General features: G+C 35.2%; 1 protein-coding gene across 1 annotated transcript in view; it reads right to left on the reverse strand.

Annotated features, from left to right (window-relative positions):
* Nucleotides 1-16,294: 16,294 nt before the first annotated feature.
* LOC121370667 (G patch domain-containing protein 11-like) overlaps nt 16,295-21,505 on the reverse strand; it is a 32,506-nt gene continuing 27,295 nt past the window's right edge. Inside the window, exon 6 of the mRNA XM_041496056.1 lies at nt 16,295-18,991. Coding sequence (XP_041351990.1) covers nt 18,933-18,991 — 59 coding nt within the window. The 3' untranslated portion in view covers nt 16,295-18,932. The remainder of the gene's footprint in view (nt 18,992-21,505) is intronic.

Below are 21,505 nucleotides of genomic sequence, written 5' to 3' on the forward strand. Positions count from 1 at the left end.
ATGTAAATAGACCAAATATATACAAATTCCAACAACTCTTCAGCTCAAAACGTATTAGTGTTCTTAAAAAATTGTGTAAGTTTATATCAATTATTAACAAACAATTTTGTGCTTCTTGACTTACGTGTAATTTTAACTGTTTTTAATATTTAGCTGCTCATCTGTTTGTATCGTGGTATATATGTTTTTGAAATCATCTTGACAATTTGTATGTTTATTATTATTTATGTTCCTCTGATGTAGTGATATATATATATATATTTTTTTTTAAACATTTGATCATTTAGAAAGATTACAGTATTAAGAAGAATTACAATTATCAAAACTTTAATAATACCTAAAATCATATACTTACTAATAGCATTACTAAATCCATCAAAATGCATTATAGAAGATATAAATAAAATGTTTTTCAAATTTATTTGGCTAAATAAACCCGAAAACATTAAGTGATATATATTAATACATTAGAAATATGGTGGTTTAAAAATGCCAAATATACATCATGATATGACCTCTTTAAACTCGTCTTGGATGAGAAGACTATTTCTATAAACAACACAAAATGGGTGAATTTACTTAAGTCAACCACCAGTCTAACTACAAAAGATCTTATAATTCATGGATATTATTTCATTACATTAAAAACGAGAAATATCCAAAATAGGTTTTGGAAACATGTACTTATCAGCTGGCTGTTAATACAGAAAAAAATCTTGAAAATATAGAAGGTATACAAAGACTGAATATTTGGTATAATACAAAAACACTAAAAGACAATAAACTATTTGTGTATACTAATTATATAAACAAAGATATTTTTTCATAAATGATTTACTTGATGATGAAGGAAATATTTTAGATTATATAACTTTTAAAGGAAGATATGACCTAAAGACAAACTATTTAAATTATGCATCGCTTATGAATGCTATAAAATCTTTCTTACACTCATTACACAGTATTAACAATACAACATTCACCTCTACTAAAATACCTATATTAAAATGAAAATTCACAAGCAGTAAGGATTTGTACAATATTTTAAATAATAAATATTTAATACCAAAATCACAAATAAAATATGCATGTAAGGGTTTAACATATGATAGTTGTATGTGGGAAACATTTTATGCTCTACCCATCAAATTTGTAAAAGATACAACCCTGTTATGGTTTCAGTATTGATTGCTCCATAGCATTTTAGCTACAAATTCTTTCTTACAGATTATATACTATGTAGATTCAAATGAGTGTAAATTTTGTTAAACGTTTCCCGAAACCTTACAAAACATATGTTATAATTTCAATAATGTAAACGATATATAGATATTTAAAAAAAAATGGAAGTTAGAATTTCTCTGCATAAGCATATTGTTATGTTTGGTATGATAAATGGTGAAATGAACCAAATAAATAATTGGTTAATAATCAATATAAAGTATCACATTTATAGCACGAAAATATTAAACAACAGTCTTAATATTAATGTTATGAAAACCAAATTGTAAAACAAATTTCAAACAGAAAGATATATATTTTTTTTTTAAATGTGAGTATGACAAATTCCACGAATATTGGGAAAAGTGGTTTAACTTATTTGATGCTGACAGGTCTACATAAAATCCTAAATAGTTCTTTTTATAGGGTTGGTAACCTTTTCTTTCTTTATAGTTTTTTTTTTAAAAAAGATAGAAGAAAAACAACAACAACAACAACAACAAATAAACACAACAAACAACAACTTTGTAGCTTGTTTAGGAATATAACTGCTTGCCATACTTCTTTTTGAACCTCACCTATTTTTACCATACTTCATTCATATTTCTAGGATATCAAGTGTTGTTATAACTACATTAGACATCTACTTAAAACAGTTAATTTTTGTTAAAAACCGTTTGGGTGTTGATAGACAAACCTTTCCATTAAGTCCTTTCTTTCATCTCTTTCTTTCCATTTTTATCCCCTGTGTGCTCGTTTCATCTATCTTTCTTGACCCTTAGATCATTTAAAAAGAAACCAAATATGGATATGCTCGTGTAATATATGACAACAAATGAAATGAAATAGGAAATGTTTTATTTAACGACGCACTCAACACATTTTATTTACGGTTATATTGCGTCAGAACAATTTTTCATGGAAATGCAAGACAGGTACCGTGATTACATTCCTGTTTATACAGATGGATCACGGGATGGGAATTCTGTGGCTTGTGTTACAGTTTTTCCATCGGACACAATACTTTCCATGAGACTGCCAGACTCGACATTAATCTTTAGTGCTGAAGTTTGGGAAGTCATTAAAGCCTTGGAAGAAATAAAGGATTATAGTTCAACCAAATCTTATTATTTTCACAGATTCACTTTCGTGTCTCCAAGCTTTACGAAATATGAAGCTGGACCATACCTTAATTGGATTGGTGATACGAAAATGTGTCTTTTTTCCATTGCCAATAAAGATATTGTATTTTTTGGGGTGCCCAGCCATGTTGGCATCAGGGGTACTGAAAAGGCAGATTCAGCTGCCAAGTCTGCTTTGGGTTTGCCTCATGTCAGGGTTGGTGTGCCCTATACTGATTTTAAACAGTATCATCCAATTTATCTTTTTAATTTGGCAACGTGATTGGAACGGTGCGGTTGCGAACAAGCTTCATATCAAGCCAGTCTTGGGAAAGTGGCAGTCCCCCCATAGGATGAAATAGCCTTGTGTCGTGCTCGCATCGGTCATAACTACTGTACCCATTCATTTATCTTGAAAAAAGATCCTCCACCTCGGTGTGTGCACTGTCAGTGTAGTTTGACGGTACGCCACATTTTAGTGGCGTGTACTCATCTCAAGGAAACTAGAAAAGATATATTTGGCCTTTCGATTCCATCCAGAACTTTTATTACAATGTTTACGTGATACTGACTTTTATTCTAAATTTCAATATTACCTATCTGTGATATTTGTAATTTTCGCACAGTTCTTTACACTGTGTTTTTATTTAACTTTTGAATGTTTATATTGATGTAGTTCATCATTTAATGTTTACATTTACCATAGTTTGACACCCAATAGCCGATGTATTTTTCGTGCTGGGGTGTCGTTAAACATCCATTCATTCATTAAACGCATGCGTTTAAGAAAAACAGGCATCGTAATTTCCCCCCCCCCCCCACCTCTCTCTCTCTCTCTCTCTCTCTCTCTCTCTCTCTCTCTCTCTCTCTCTCTCTCTCTCTCTCTCTCTCTCTCTCTCTCTGTTGGGGCCCATTTTGTAATATACTACCCTTTTTGTAATAAATACCCATTTTGTAATAGAAAAGGACCCATTTTGTAATAAAAATAGGTACCCATTTTGTAATATACTACCCTTTTTGTATTAAATACCCATTTTGTAATAAAATTGGACCCATTTTGTAATAAAAATAGGTACCCATTTTGTAATAAAATGGGACCTATTTTGTAATAAAAAATAGATACCCATTATGCATGGACGTATAGTTAGACATGGAATACCCCTTTTGATATACTGGGGTGATATTTAGCTCGCCTGATGTCCTTAGTTCGCAGGATCGAACCTTCTCGGCGGACCTGACTACCATTAGTTTTTTCCCGTTCCAACCAGTGCCGCATGATTGGTATACCAAAGGCCGTGGCATGTATTGTGCTGTTTATAAATAGGAAAGTGCATATAAAATATTCCTTGCTGCTTTTTTTCGGTACGATTAGCCCATGAAGTGGCGGAAGCGGATTTCTTCTCTCATTATCTTTGTGGCCCGTAACCATGTGTCTAACCACATATAACAGTAATCAAACGAGTTTAGTGCGTCGTTAAATAAAACATTTTTCTTGTACCTTTGATGTATTTCGCCAATTCTGTAATATTTTCAGGATGTAAAATCTAAATAAAATTCCAATCCAAAATGCATTAAATAAAAGGGAATTGGCACACTCCAAACCCAGGTTACATATTTTTAAAGGTATACACTTGTAGGTTATATTTTAATCTCTTGTCAGCCTAAGTTAGGATGGGATCTTTATGACAACAAAACGAAAAAACAAAAACCCATTTACCTTTCTAAATTATTTGTTCTAGCATATTTAAGGTTTGGATATAATTAGCCTAACTGAAAGGATAAAGAAAGCATAATTTGTTTACAAAGTTTCCTTCAAAACAATGGTAAAATGTTGATTCTGAACAGGCAGTTAGAAACCAGCGAAACTGGGTGTGGGTGGGGTGGGGTGGGGTGGGGTGGGTGGGAGGGACAGGCTTCTTCTCTACTCCAGGAGCATATTATTTAGGTTACGTTCTCGTTGATAAGTAAAACGGGACCGTAAGTATTGTTCGGTACATGCAAGTACAAGACAAATCTAATTTTCTGATATTAATGGAGGAGTTAGTAATTGCTGTTGTCATGGGGATCCGATCCTCTGCAAGGATGGAACCAGGACCTGGTGGAAATAAAACTATAAAACAAATGTAATCAGCACATTTTGGTTTAACCAACGGACTAGTTGGTGGAGATATACAAATTGGACTCATTCATTTGTTTACCCCTTTTTTCTACCTTCCTAGAAATGCAATAATTGGAACAAAAATGTTGAACTCTGTCCAATCTGCAACAATCATAACTACAAACAAATATTCACAACTTTCTTTTATCCTTGTAATTGCGAATTATTGCGAGTTGGTATTTTCGTGGTTTTAATGTAAGACGCATGTGTAAGTAGATGAAGGTATATCGTAATAATTACTCGTTAACTATTTAATTCAATTAAAATACGTATTCGTGATATTTCGAGCTATTTCAGCCATTACTAAATGTTGTATAAAACAAAAGAAGGCTTTAAATCACAACCAATTTATTTATTAATTTAAACACTGGAAACATGTTGTCAAACTGAAAGTTGTAGGTCGAACTGGCAACTTATTCAAATGCACAGGAAAATCTTCCTTATACCAGAAAAAGAGACAATACATATTATTAATAAAGAATTCGGTTTTTTAACACAAAAGAAAGAAAGGAAAGAAACCAATTCAAAAGCCTTTCGGAAGAGCCATTGTAAAACTGATCAATGAATGTAAAAATAACGTGTATAATGTAAAAACGATTAGAGACGCATTGCATGGGCTTTCAAAACGTATTAAAGAATTTGAAATGAGAAACCAAACTTTTCATTTCCAAAAAATGTCATTTATAACAAAGTTTCCAAAGCTTAACGCGGAAATAATGAGCCAAGCACTGTACCAACGTCGGTTAAGCGAGAATAACTGTCGAATTCTTAATGCCAGTTCACTGCCTTTTCCAGCAATTCGAATAAGTTTCCGGACACTTACAAAAATTTCATGTACGCTATGTAAGCCCAATCCTTGCACTAAGCAATCATTAAGATATAATTGTGGAAGGAAAGCTTTTGTTAAGTTTTGAACTCATTGGAGACCCTATTAAAAAGCCAAGCATATGGCAGTCATCATGCATACACCATCGAATAATTTCGGATAAAATCTCGTTTGGTAATGTTTGCCTAGTATCGATATCATCTCGAATGATACTGTCGCTGATTATGCATTCTGTATCATCAGCAATGCCAAGTTCGTTAGTAGGTGGTGTGGAAGATGGTGTGGAAAATGGATACATGCTATCATCATTATTTAATACAGAACCATTGTTGTTGCCTTGGTCAAATCCTAAACGGTCTAAAGTATAACGTACCATTTCGTTTGAAATACTTAAACTGACATAATGCTCCCCGTGGCCTTCAGCAATATGGCCCAGAACCAGTGTTGGCAACTCTGGGTTTGTGCTGTTTTGTCTGTGGGAAAGTGCATATAAAAGACCCCTTGCTGCTTATCGGAAAGAGCCTATGTAGCGGCAGCGGGTTTCCTCTAAAGAAATATGTCAGAATGACCATATGTTTGACGTCCAATAGCCGATGATAAGATAAAAATCAATGTACTCTAAAGGCGTCGTTAAATAAAACAAACTTTACTTTACTTTACCTTTCCCACGTTTAGTACTTATGTTTGGGTTTGTCCAAACCCCCATTCAAGACAATCCGGGATCTGCGTTTGAAAAATACAAGGTTGAAAGGAACACACAAATATACCAAAGTAAATGTTTTATTTAAAAACGCACTAAACAATTTTGATTACGGTTATATGTGATTGGACATATAGTTATGGACCACAGAGATAATGAAAGGAACTCCGCTATCGCCATATCATGGGCTAATCGTACCGAAAAAGCAGCAAGAGATATGCTATATGTACTTTTCTATAAACAGGAGAGTACATACCACGGCCTTTGGTATACTAGTCGTGCGGCACTGGTTGGAACGGGAAAAAGTATAATAGTGGTCAGGTCCACCGAGAAGGTTCAATCCTGCGAACGAAGGACATCAGGCGAGCTAAATATCACCCCAATATATCAAAAGGGGTATATCATGTCTGTCTATACGTCCACACATAATGGGTATCTATTTTTATTACAAAATGGGTCCCACTTTATTACAAAATGGGTACCTATTTTTATTACAAAATGGGTCCAATTTTTAATATAGGCCAATGGCCTGTTTGCCAATCCATTTCTTTTGTGAAATAATTATTGTTTAAACCAGATTGACAGAAATAATGGCGGGCTCGTTCCAGCCAGTGCGCCATGACTGGTATATAAAAAAGACCATGGTATGTGATATCCTGTCTGTGGGATGGTACATATAAACGATCCCTTGTAAAAAAAAATGTAGCGAGCTTCTAAGGCGCGTGTGCACGGATTTCAGTGGGGTTGGGGGTTATAGACTGTGTTGAGCGAAGTTTATATGGGGCCATGCTCCCCCAGAAAATATATTTAATTTGCTTTAGCTTGGGCAGGTAAGGGTTTCGACCCCCAATACCCCCCCCCCCCCCCCCCCCCCCCCCTTGCACATGCACCAGGGTAGAAAATTATAATGAGAAAAAATTGGGCTTATCATTGATTTAGGTTTTGGTGAATTTTGGCTTAAACAAAAATACATTCATTGTACTTATTTGTAATCAAGCAAAGAATTTTACATCAAGCCTCGCAATATATCAGGAATGAAATTAATATTTCACCAAAGTGTACTTTATACAAATATTTCACAGATACTTATAATCTCCAGTTTTATTTACGTAAGTCAATTCCAATAGTGTATAGAAAGTATTTATCAAACTTTAGATTATCTTCTCACATGTTAGCAATTGAAACTGGCAGATACTATCACATTGAAAGGCAGAACAGATTTTGCTTATATTGGTTAAATGCTGTAGAAGATGAATTTCATTATATTTTACAATGCCTTTTATATTCTAATTTAAGAACACAATATATAAAACCCTATTATTGGAAGAAGCATTCATTTTTTAAATTGGTGCAGTTGACCAATATAGAAAATAAAAAACAATCATGTAACTTTGGAAAATTCCTCTACAAGGCAGATAAATTATGAAAATAACATATATATATATATATATTTGTTATTTATTATTTTATTATTATAATTTTTTTATTATTTGTTTAATGCATTTTCCGATTAAATGTATGTTTATGTATTGTTTGTTTGTGCTTTGTTTCTTCTGTACATGTATTTGTAATGTTCATACAGATGAGCTGTATAGCTCAATGTTAATAAACAACTGAATTGAAATCTATTGAGATGTTATCAAGAGATTCAAGAGATTTATTAAACAACACTCAGACACATTACAATGTGTAACAAGAGGACATTTTCAAATACATAATTAACATACATGACAAGAACAGGCGTCAACATAGAAGTATCTATAATTAACAGAACACAAGATATGCAAACAAAATAGCTAAAATATGCGGAGAAACGTCAGTTCACAAGACAAGACAATCTTTTAATAAATATAGCTAGGTTTTTTAATAGTGGTGCATTATATAATGACAGCATACCTTTCATTTTAAAAACGCTAGGATTAATTCTATAATATTGTTTTATATATTTTCTTCTAATATTTTCAATATTATCATTTTTACAATTAAATAAATAATGGTATTCATCTCCAATATCGGTATTACAAAGTTTGCATATTCTATTTTCTCTAGGAACGTTAAACCATCTGCCTGTTTCGATTGGTAATCTTAAATTTGACGTACGAAATTTAGTTATCCAACATCTATTTTGGTATGATAATCTCGACAAATAGGTTTCGAAATAAAATTCTGTTTTAAATAATGTATAAAATTGACCCCTAGAAGAGTTTGTAATTTCCGAGAACCACTGTTGTATAAATTGATCAGAGGTTTTGTTTTAATTCTTGTTTATACGATTTGAAATCATTATTTTGATTGGTATAGATGTACCCCATTCCCGAGTTATCGAAAATACTTTTTATGAATTTCAACCATTTAAATTGATTTCTTTCACCACTGTTTAAAGAGAACATTAATTTATATAAAATACTACTAAGTTTATTTTCGTCTTTAACCAGTTTACTCCAAAATGACACCATTAGTAACTTTACTTGTATTTCTAATTCTCCATATACCATAAAATTTGGGGTACTTTTTTTTACCTTCAAAATCCGTTTGCAAAATTGGAGATGAATTTTTTCTATTATTTGTAAATTTTCATAACCCCAAATTATCACAGGTGCTAATGCAACCCTAAGTAGTATTTACTGGTAATTAGTGTATCTGTGAGCTACAATGTAATTATCCCTGCCTATTAGAGGCCGTGCGTTAAGCTGAACATTTTAATTCATTCATTTATTAACTTTGAACATTTACAGTTCATCAGTGTTACATACAGATACATGTACATATACAAGAGATGGTATAATGGTATAATAAAAGGTGTCGACATAAAAAGGACACGGAGAATATAAATGCTTGTGTATAAAATTCTGTATTAATAGAGACTATTTAACTGTTGATTCTCGTCTTTTAAACATTTTGAATAAATATTTCCTTAATTTACATAATTCTTTGACACTGTTAGTTAATAGCAATTCTGTCAATTTAAACAGATGGATGGATTCTGTAATATTTCTTGATATATAAAACTCTAAAGTCGGTAACATAATATAGCATGAAACTCGTCCTCAATTTCTCCTAAGTTACACAAAACACACAATCTTTTAGATCTGCTTCTTCTATGATAGCGACCAACTTCAATAGCTAGGCTATGTGATGATAATCTTATTTTTGTGGTGCATTTTTTTGTATAAACTTGCGATAGGTTTCATTAGATAATTTTGTAAAATAAGCTCGTTTACTAAATATTGATACAAATATGAACATTTGATAGACGTATCTAGAAGCCCACTAAGATCTTGCTTACACTGGTCCATAATTCTGTTTTATTAATGGTAGATAAAAATTACAATTTAATGTTTCTTGATTGCACCACAGTTCATAAAAACCTAAAGAACACAGTATTAGCCTTATATGTTGTTACTAGATGTATATCAAAGTTAAAACAGGCTTTGATCATTTATATATTGTTACAACGGGAGGTCTGATTTCATGAGTGATGGCCAATATTAGGCGGCAACATTGTAACAGTTCTCATAATTAATTTTGTTCGATCGATGTGGCGTTCCCAGGGAATGACTGCTGTTATTTTTGTTTTACATTGGTGCGTCCGAGACAGGAGGGCATAAACGATACGTGTTCCAGGTTGCAACACCGTAAATGCAACACAGGTAAGTACGTGTAAATTAATTACTTAACTTTTTGCTCTGTGCACATACGATTACATCCAGGTCTTAAAATACAAGTACCATAAAAGTAAAGCCTGGGTTGAAGTAACGTTTTTTAAATATACACTCAACTTTATCAATTCTGCCTAAAACATTAATTAGAAGTACAAACTAGTTAGAAAATGTTAAATTAATTTATTAAATCTCACCCACATTTATTACATCTTTCCAACATTAATTAAATATTTCCAGCATTTACACTAACTAAACCTAAATGTTGTTTTATTAAATGTTTACCATATGTAATAAAGATGTATTTAAAGAGTTATTAAATGTGTATGGATGGATGGATGGATGTATGGATGGATGTATATTATGTTCACACAGGTATTTCTCAAGCAATATATCGTCAAGATTAGAGAAAGCCTGAATATAAATTGTGGACATGAGACACCTGCAGCTTTGACCATTTAGCAGATGCAGATACCAACCAGTCTACAGGACCCGAACATGTTCTTGGATCGTTCGTCAGGACAAGAGCCGGGCGAGGTGGATGACCGTTCGGCAGATGCAGATTCTCCAAGACCCGTGTTATATAACTGGTTTATATGCTCAATCATTACATTTGCTTGTAAATGCATTAAAGTTTACAAATGATTTGTGATGTGAAATTAGTTCATATACTTGCTATATTAGTGCTATAATTTTAGATTAATATTAATATATAACTTAAAGACTGCATAATAAATAACTTTTATTTACTTTTAAATATGATCCTTTTTATGTGTATCTATTCATATTTTGTTTATGGTTATGTTTTATGTATTTGACATTTTATAAAATAATTTACTCATGAATACAATAGATGAATATTGTGCTTATATCTATATTTTATTTTATTTACTTGTTTTTGTTTTTTCCTAAATGAAAAGGAAAATTAAACAAATGAAATATAATCAACAAAATGTGTTGTCAATTTATTTTTTAAATATGTCTTTGAATTATGTTTATTGACATAAATTGTTTTATACCTTGTACCTATCAACTTGTAGGCTAATGCAGCAATCGCAATGTAGAAAGGGTAATTTAGCAAGAGTTTAGTTACTAGCTTTGTTTTCTAAATAGTATGTCAGAATAATAGGTGTAATTGAAGAGCAATTTGAATAACAACATATCAATTAAGTACTATAATGGACACAGACAGACAATAACAAGTTGATAGTTCCACTAAAATTTATTGTTCGGTGGACGAATCGTCTGTAGACGAAACGTCCAGAGGACGAACCGTCTGAAAAGCCACATGCATGTTTCTTTACTGATCACAGTCGGAGTGCTGTAATTTCGTTTTCGTAAAAATCTATTTAACAGCACCTTAACATGTAGCCTATGCAGTACAACCAATACTTCACATGTTGATTACACGTGTGTATGCCATTGCAATTAAATCAAGCTAATCCCCGTGTATGTCCTTTACAATTAAATCTAAACTTTGATGTTAACGTCTTAGGTTGTAGGACCACTTGTTATTTGCAACATATGTTGTTGTTTGTACCATTTCAGTAATTCTGGAAATATAAAATGATGAGGCTGTTAATATTATCTACATAATAATATGTTACATATATGTTACTTGGAAACATTTGCATCGTTTGAAACTATAATACAACGCAGTTCATATAATAAACAAATATACACTTCAGTGTTCACCATGTATACATAAAGGATTATTCAAAAGATTTACATTTAAAAAAAAGCCAAAATTGCCTCGGTTCTGAAAAGCAAGACGCAGTACACTCTCGTTTCAATGAACAGTACACTACTAGACTATAATTGCAATATGCGGTACACCGTTGTTTGGAGTTTTAGACAAATATTTATAAAACTACACATTTTTATAGTATAACTTACACGATATATACTGAAGGCCAAAAGAAACTTTACCATTTTCAATTTGGAATTTAAGAAAAAATGAATTGTTTTTAAAAAGTAACTCAATCCAAAACACATAGCCCAAACACAACAATAATGTATGCAGAAAATTATACCCGCCCACTGCACGTTTTAGGGTGGAACACACAGAAAAGTGAAAAACACGTGCACTATGAACAACAGCAATTGCACATGCAATAAGGGTATAAAAACGGTTTAGACATCCACACAGATAAAAAACAAAACCCACCATAGGAATGCCACGAGTGACACCAGAACAACGCGAGAGAGCCCACATCGCCAGAACCTTCGGTTGTTCCCGTGTTACGGTTACAAACTTGATGCAACGCTACAGGAAAACAGGGCAGACATCAGACAGGCCAAGAACAGGCAGACCCAGGGTGACTTCACCCCGTGATGACCGGTACTTGCGTACCTTGCATCTACGAAATCGCTTCATGACAGTGACGTCATCAGCAATGAATGCCTTAGGTCACAGGGTTAGTAGACAGACAGTGGCCAGGCGACTCAGGACTCATGGAATAAGGGCTTACAGACCATATAGAGGACACTTACTGACACCACAACATCGTCGTTTGAGATTGACATGGCCTAGGACTGTACGACGTTGGCAGCGACGTGATTGGCTGCGGGTTCTTTTCACTGATGAAAGCCGGTTCTGTTTGTTCAGAGTTGATGGAAGACAGCGTGTGTACCGCCGTAGGGGAGAACGAGTGGCGGCTTGTTGCGTTCAGGAGGTCGTGTCATATGGTGGAGGGAGTGTCATGGTGTGGGGAGGTATCTGTGCACAGGAAAGGACACCATTGGTCATCGTTCACGAAAACTTGACAGCTCAATGTTACAGGGATGACTTTCTTCGTCCAACTGCAATACCATTTCTCCAACGGCAGCCACGTGGTGTCATTTTTCAGCAAGACAACGCCAGACCTCATACAGCCAGAATCGTACAGAACGTCCTTAGAGCCAACAACGTAAACGTATTGCCGTGGCCTGCACGCTCCCCAGACATGTCCCCCATAGAACACCTCTGGGATGTTTTGGATCGCCGTGTTCGACAACGACCACACCCTCCAGCCAACCAACAGGAACTGATCTAGGCCCTTCAAAAAGAATGGCAACGTGTCCCACGTGACCTCATCAGACGACTGACTTTTTCTATGCGTCGGAGAATTATTGCTTGTATTGGGGCAAGGGGTGGTCACACACGCTATTAATGTGACTTGTTGCTGGACTTGAGTGATTGTCTGTATGCTTTGCATGTCGTCCATAAGTTGAAAGCTCGATTTGTGTACACCACCTCGCTTTGGGGAAATGTGACGTCATTATCAGATGCTGAATGACACTCATTTTTAGTTATGTTAATGTTGACATATTGATCTAGTCAATATATTTTACCTCATGCGACTATCTTTTGTTGTTTTTACACCACAGTGCTTTAAAACTATGGTAAAGTTTCTTTTGGCCTTCAGTATATTTACATCAATGTCAAAACTAATTCTTTAATAAATGAACATTTTTGGTCAGGTATTGTGAAACTGATGAAGAGCAAAAGTGATAGATTTTGTTTTATTTGAAGATCTATCATTTAATACTGCTTTCCGACGAAATAATTGTATTGGCAGATTATCTAGCAAGTACATTAACCGCACACTACTGTGCAATATAAATTAGCACCAAACTCAAAACAAACGATGCATTGGTATTTTGCCTTTCTCTCGCTTCAGAGCTCACAATACCCCGTGTACAGTGATACACGGTAATAATGGCAAACGAAAACTGTATGTGCGCTTTCTCATATATCGTAAGCCGAGTGAAAACCCAGACTTTCTGATTCAACTGAGAATGCTATGTACCAAACACAGCCAACGTATTTAAATATAAAAACATCATTCTTGTTATTCTTCATTTGTATTTAAATACAATGCAATGTTTCAAGGATTATTCCTTTATGAACGAAGGATAAGGATGAGAAGGATTAATTTGGGTGACTTCACTTGTGAAATGGAGACGAAACGCCTGGGGGAAAATAGATATACATATTCAACTCACTGTTCATTGTTGTTTGTATATTGCGAGTTGTTTATATTATAAATGTTCATTATTTTGCCCATGATTCTTCATTTATATACATGTATTAGATTTTATGTATGCTTGAATGGGGTGGGAGTTATATATTAATGTCTTTCAGCTGAATGGGGGGAGTGAGGAACAATTTTCAAACTTGTGAGGTCCATGTCCACCCCCCCCCCCCACCCCCCACCCACCACACACATTATATGATGTACGGCGGCGAAGGTAAGAATGAGGTAGCAAGAATGCTTTTGCAAAAGATGCATGGGAATGATCAGATAATTAATACATCAGGTGGTTGGCCTAGTGAGACTTCTGGGTTCATTTCTAAAACATTCGGGGATGGTCACTGGACGTTGCTAAGCAACGACTTAAGTTCAGTGCATCATCGAACATCAGTCACGTTGCATTTATCCGGTAGCCTCACGACTTGAAACATTTTTGAAGGCGGGACGTAGCCCAGTGGTAAAGCGTCCGCATGATGCGCAGTCGGTGGGCCAATAGGGCTATTTCTCGTTCCAGCCAGTGCACCACGAATGGTATATAAAAGGTCGTGGCATGTGCTATCGTGTCTGTGGGATGATGCATATATTATAAAAGATCCCTTGCTACTAATGGAAAAATGTCGCGGGTGAAATGAAGTTTCCTTTTTTGGTGTATTTTGATACAATCCAATGGTAACAAACATCAACATTTGCACAATTTTGCTTTATTCAATTAATAGAAAATTGTTTATCTGTTTCTTGTGTAACAGTACTGTATTTTTGTCCCAGTGGTAATTGTAATTCACATATTTAGCACTAAACGACATGCAATCAAGGGAGAGCTAGTATGGAGATAAAGGTAGCCACAGTATGGTCATAGGCATAATAACGATAGTCGCACTGTAGATGGCGTGGTATAAACAGGAATGTAATCACGGTACCTGTCTTGCATTTCCATGAAAAATTGTTTGTATACAACAGCATCTGTACGATCTTTCTTCAGATGCGCAAGATCAAACACAATTTTAGGTGGTGTAATACAAGGTGGTAAAACAAAATGTGAATAAGTTTTCAAAGTGTCTTCAAAGCATACTGCAGAGAACGCTTTGCACGTCTAGCACCCAAACTAGGTTCGTGTGCATCAACGTACAGGCCGTCTACAGTAGATGTTCTAAATGAACTAAGACAAAGCCTAAGTCCTTGGTTGTGTATAGGATCTAGCATCTGCAAGTAAGACTTGCGTGCCGACCCATACGCAATGCATCCATAATCGTTTTGACCTCACGAGAGATCTATACAGACGGAGCATAACCGTGAGGTCTGCTCTCCATTCCGTATTACCAATAATGTTTAAAATATCGAGTTTTTAAGCCCTTCTTTTTAACATATTTAAGATGGGGCACAAAAAATAGTTTCCTGTCAAAGATAACCCCCAGAAATTTAGTCTCCTCCACAACCGGAATCGGATTCTTGCCACAAAACAACTGTGGATCTAAGTAGAGACCTCTTTTCTGGCAGATATGCATACAAACAGTCTGACTTTGAGAATCTAAAGCCACTGTCAGTTGCCCATTGATGAAGTTTATTCAAACCAAGCTGCAACTTACTTTCAATGATACTCATATTGGACTATCTGTAGCAAATGTGAAAATCACTAACATATAACGAGCAATCCACACTAGGTTTTAAACACAGAGTGATGCTGTTAATTTTCACAGAAAATAAAGTTACAGACAGGATACTACCTTGAGGCACACCCCATCTTTTGTGGGTGAATATCGGACAAAGTCGACCCCACCCAGACTTTAAAAGATCTATCTTTTAAAAATTAAGAAATAAAAACAGGAAGTCGACCTCTAAGGCCCATGACATGGGGGTCTTTTAAAATCCCATACTTCCATATGATATCGTAAGCATTCTCCAAATTAAAAACAAAACACTGAAACCAAGTGCTGATTATGGATAAAAGCCTCCCTACAAAACGTTTCAAATCTAACAAGATGATAATCGTGGTACATCTAGATCTGAACCCACAATGCACATTAGTAATCAATTTCTGGGATTCAAGATACCAGACAAGTCTACGATTGATCATTCGTTCCATGGTTTTACAAATGCAACTTGTCAAAGCGATAGGGTGATAACTAGTAGGATTAGTTGGATCATTACCAGGCTTGGGAATAGGACTGATAATAGCTTTCCTCCAATCAGAAGGAAAGTCACCAGAAATCCAGATGTCATTAAAAATATTCAATAGAACCAACAAAGATGATTCAGGTAAATGTTTTAATAATTGATAATGAATTTCATCTGGTCCTACTGAAGTATCACGGGCTAGTACAAATAATAAACTTAAAATTTTTACATTCTTAGGGAAATTAAATAAGTTTAAAATACTGGCACTTGTGCAAGTATTTATACAGGGGTGGTGGCTTCTCGACTCTCGACAGGAGAAACCATAGTGTGGGTCCAGCGGGCCCTCCAAAACCCCCAATAGTTTAGCTTACGTAGGGGGTTTCCACCTCCTAAAACCCTTTCCTGCATGAACACCTTGAATGTAATATGAATATATTGCTAAGCTACCAACATTTTGGTGTACCTGCATAAAACAATAAAAGGCGATGTCACATTTTTAATAAGTTGGCTAAAATGAGGGGTAGAGGTGGCATTATGCACGTAACGTGTATGACAATCCAGTTTGTATAACCACTGGCAGTATGTCTTACTGCATGAGAGGTATGAAGAGATATTTGGATCCATACAATTGACTTAATGTTGTACTGAAACTGGATATCACGTTTATTATTAAATTTTGCAAATTATCAAGAAAATTCATCATTTGTTTTTGACGAAAAAAGGCTTTATAAATATAATAACTTCTTTATAGCTGCTATTATGTTATATATGGTTTTGATGGCAACATACCTTTAATTTAATACCACACAGTGATAGGCTGAGGAATATATAACTTAGAAACAAGTTCGGATATTGACCCATGTGGATTTAGCTTAGCCGCCATCTTGAATTAAGATGACCGCCAAAATTGTGACGGAAAAAATACCAACAATGGATTTATGTTTCTTTGGGATATAAATACTTTTAAAAATACAGTTACAGGCCTGTTTCTAATTAATAATAAATTAAATAGGCAAGAGTTTTGATTGGACTGATCGAATCGAAGATGTTTATTAAACCAGTGTTTTCCCCATTTGTATAGTAAAGATTTTCCCCATTTGTATAGTAAAGATAAGTACCGGTTATATATTAAAAGCTTGCATGGAGGCTACCGTTCACGTCAATGTTTTTTCTGCTATTATTAAACAGGTCTTTCTATCAGCTGTTTTATGTGCGCTGTTTGTTAAGTGTAATGTGTGTTATTTTTCACTCGCCAGATTGAAATTATGTGCGCTGTACGAGCGCAATCGCACTCGCGCACCTTAAAAGACAAAGTTTGTTGGTGTCAAAGCAACACCACAGACTGATGCAGTGTTAAGTGAGTGATTGACTTAACATGTCAGTGTCTTCACATCTGTTTGTGTGAAAAAAAAATTGAAATTGAATATGTCCAATATGGTAAACGGTCAAAACCCCCTCCGGTCAAAACCCCCTCCAGTCTAAACCCCCTCCAGTCAAAACCCCCTCCAGTCAAAACTCCCTATTTAGAAAATAAACCCGAGTTCCTTATAACTGTTATGTTATAAGAAATAACAATAAATTATGCAAATAATTGATACCAAAAATATAAAGTATTGGAGTTTATTCACGCTTGCATAGGATATAATTTAATTGCATAGAATTTCATATAATTGCATAGGTCACAGTTTTTTTCCTTCAGTAGCTAAGATCAAACAATTTATAAATATTGCTAATTACTATCAAGTTCTTTCATTATATTATTTTATTATTTAAGGATTTTTCCAAGGCTTCCCAATTACATTAATCTCTAAGATCAAACATGGCTCCAAGATCAAACATTTTACAAAAATTATAATTCAAGTCAATGAGTAGCTTTATTTAAAGCCTTGAAGTCTATGTCGTGTAACATACACTAAATAACAACATAACTAAATATATTTCAGAGAATTATTTATAAAAAATTAAAACAATTATCCATCTATATCAACATTATACTAATTTTACCACCATAAATACAAAAAAAAACAATAAGAGGGGGTTTTGACCATTTGACTATTTATCGCAGGTTTTTTTGACTAAGGGGGTTTTGACCGAAGGGGGTTTTGACCTGGATTCGTCCAATATTACAGCGACTTTGACTTTTCACTACAACTAGTTAACTTTAGACGATTGTCTGCGAGAAAAAGCACTATTTTGCTGTCTAGATTAAAGCCCACTCTATATGCCATACAGTTTGGATGTCACTCACAACTCCCTCCCTCCCTCTCTCTCTCTCTCTGTCTCTCTCTGTCTCTGCCCAAACCTCTCTCTCTCTCTCTCTCTCTGACCCAACCCCTATTCTCACACATATGATCTGGATATTCACATGGTTTATGCCACTGCATATGCTGTTGTCTGGATATCATATGGTTTATTCCTATATCTGGACATCACATGGTTTATGCCACTGTGTGCAATATGTCTGGATATTGCATGGTTTATTCATATATCTAGATATCACATGGTTTATGCCACTGTGTGCAATGTGTCTGGATGCTACATGGTCTATGCCACTGTGTGCCATATGCCTGGATGTTACATGGTCTATGCCACTGTGTGCCATATACCTGGATATTACATGGTCTATGCCACTCTGCAATATGTCTGGACATCATATTGTTTATACCATCGTGTGCCATATGCCTGGATATTGCATGATCTATGCCACTCTGCAATATGTCTGGATATCATATTATTTATGCCATTGTGTGCCAAATGCCTGGATGTTACATGGTCTATGCCACTGTGTGCATTATGCCAAGATATCATATAATTTATGCCACTGTATACCATATGCCTGGATGTCACATGGTTTATGCCACTCAGGATGCCACTCAGGTTTGGATGCCATGTTCCAATTACGCCAATATATGCTGTAATGTCTTCTTGTGACAGAGGCCATTCCACTCTGTACAGCAAACAAACAGAACAGGTGGGGTTGTTTTTTTACATATATGTCAGCATAGGTCTTTGTACTCTGTGTTTACAGGTTGCCATGACCTGTTGAGCTGTTTGTGAGGGTGCTATGCACCAGGTTATTTTTCAACACCACTCGGCATGGAGCTGTGTGTGGTCAAAGTTTAATCATCATGAGCCTCAGCAGTGTCTCCTGGACAATTGGCTTCCATGTCTGCATCGTCTGCAAAACAAAATGTAGTTTTACAAATAACTTAAATGAAAGGGAAGGAAAGGAATATTTGTTTAACAACACCTAAGCTACACACTGGCTATTTCATGTCTTAACATATCGGTGTTCAACTGATCCCTGTCAGTGGCAGGGCTTGTATAATTTTTACAAAATCCACTTGCCATGGGATCAGTGATTTTAAACATTTACTAGCCACGATTAAAAATTCACTGGTCCTACTTTACTTAATACAATTTTATTAATAGTAATAATCAGATATGTTACCTAACATATATACCAGGTTAATGTGAAGAATATTTGACTAATCTACTGGTAGTTCCACTCAAACTGTCATACTAATTTACAGGAATTTACTGGCCAGATGAAACAATATTATATAACAAGTGCTGAGTTATTTTAAGAGTTGCAATGGTAAATTTGTATCCATCTTACAAGGATAAACTGTAACTCACTTAACACCTACTACATTGTATTTTCAATACAAAAAATAGTGTATCCACAGGGTACAAGCAACAATACTGTGAATAGGCATGCATTTATCAAGTGATTAAAACCAGTTCTTTGGGGCCTGGTATCTGGACACTATTGAAAGAAAGAAAGAAATGTTTTATTTAACGACGCACTCAACACATTTTATTTACGGTTATATGGCATCAGACATATGGTTACGGACTACACAGTTTTTGAGAGGAAACCCGCTGTCGCCACTACATGGGCTACTCTTTCCGATTAGCAGCAAGGGATCTTTTATTTGTGCTTCCCAACGGCAGGATAGCACAAACCATGGCCTTTGCTGAACCAGTTATGGATCACTGGTCGGTGCAAGTGGTTTACACCTACCCATTGAGCCTTGGGTTTGGAGTCAGTATCTGGATTAAAAATCCCATGCCTTGACTGGGATCCGAACCCAGTACCTACCAGCCTGTAGACCGATGGCCTAACCACGACGCCACCGAGGCCAGTCTGGACACTATAGTACCTACTAAATGCTTCTTTGTTGGTAGTCTGCAATACCAAATCACATACACATTCCATCACATAGTGACTGTCCAGCTGCAACTAAGTGTCTTGCGCCCACGACAGGTGTGCGCTACAACAGCTTGTTCTGAATGTGCACGTAAAACCCTATGACATGACATGACATGACATGACTAAGTGTGTTAACATGTTTTCTGTTTAAATAACATGATATTGCCAGATATCTGCTCTCAAAGTAGATGAGCACCATCAGATTGGTAACCTTGTGTGTGCATCTTAACCAAGAAGTCTGCCATTGGGTTGTTACAACATATATATTTGAACTATACAGTTGAAGGAGAGGTCATACACTATGGACAAATTAAGAAATATCATATCTTTGGAACACATCTGTGCTCTTTACTTTACAATTCTTCACAAAAATATCAATAATATTATTAATACATTTCTGGCAATATAATCAGAATAACTAAATATTGCTGTGTAAACCATACTCTGTGCCTTCAGTATTAAGTAATAAGTTTTCCCAGAAAGATTCCTTTTAGAAGATCATGGAAGGCAAACTGGAGTCTGAGCAAGAATATATTCTATATTGCTTAATCACATGAAGAATCCTACTGCACACTGAAAAGTTTGTTTGAAGGTAATATAGTATAAGTGTTCAAGATATGTATTCCGAAGTGATAATACTATTTCATAAATGGCTTGGTCACACGTCATAACAACTTTGTCTTACTCAACTTTCTTTGATATCTAAGGCAGTAATTCAGTCATGTTGTCACAACCTCGGGATAAGCAATTTGAGAAATAATTAGCTCAAACGCTTTTACTGTTGCTTCGGTATAAAAAAAAACCTGATTAATAAACTTCATGTTGAAGGTGTAAATTCCAAATCATGACCATATATAATCTACGTGAGAGCTATCTTCATTAAATGCTATAAAGTATCCAGGCTGTTGGTATAATTTCTGGTAGTAAAATATGTGGCAATGGACTAGCAGATAGTGAATGGCCTGCTGCTTTACATTAGAAGGAAGTATGACAAAGTGAGTGGCAAGTGCAATAACCAATTTCAATAGCCATATCACATTTGTCATCGGGGTCCATATTTTTAAAGCAATCGTAATCTACGAAATTGTAAAACAATCGTAAGCTATGACGTCACTATATCATGTGGTGTAGTAATGTCACAACCTACGATGGTTTTTTGATTTCGTAGCGCTAAGATAGCTTTGAAAATTCCTAGCCAGGTGTGTAAAACATGGAAATTTTCCACCACATATTTTATGCTCTAATGAAAACCCAAGTTGTTACCGGCCTTAGTGGTATAGGGGCATGTTAAAACTACTGGCCTCAGTGGCGTCGTGATCGGACATAAGCCATCAGACATAAGGCTGGTAGTACAGGGTTCGCAGCTCAGTATCGGCTCCCACCCAGAGCGAGTATTAATGACTCATTGGAGGGCCACTACACCCTCTTCTCTCTCACTAACCACTAACAATTAACAACTAACCTACTGTCCTGGAC

The sequence above is a fragment of the Gigantopelta aegis genome, chromosome 4 (assembly GCF_016097555.1).
Source record: "Gigantopelta aegis isolate Gae_Host chromosome 4, Gae_host_genome, whole genome shotgun sequence".
Classification (NCBI taxonomy): Eukaryota; Metazoa; Mollusca; class Gastropoda; order Neomphalida; family Peltospiridae; genus Gigantopelta; species Gigantopelta aegis.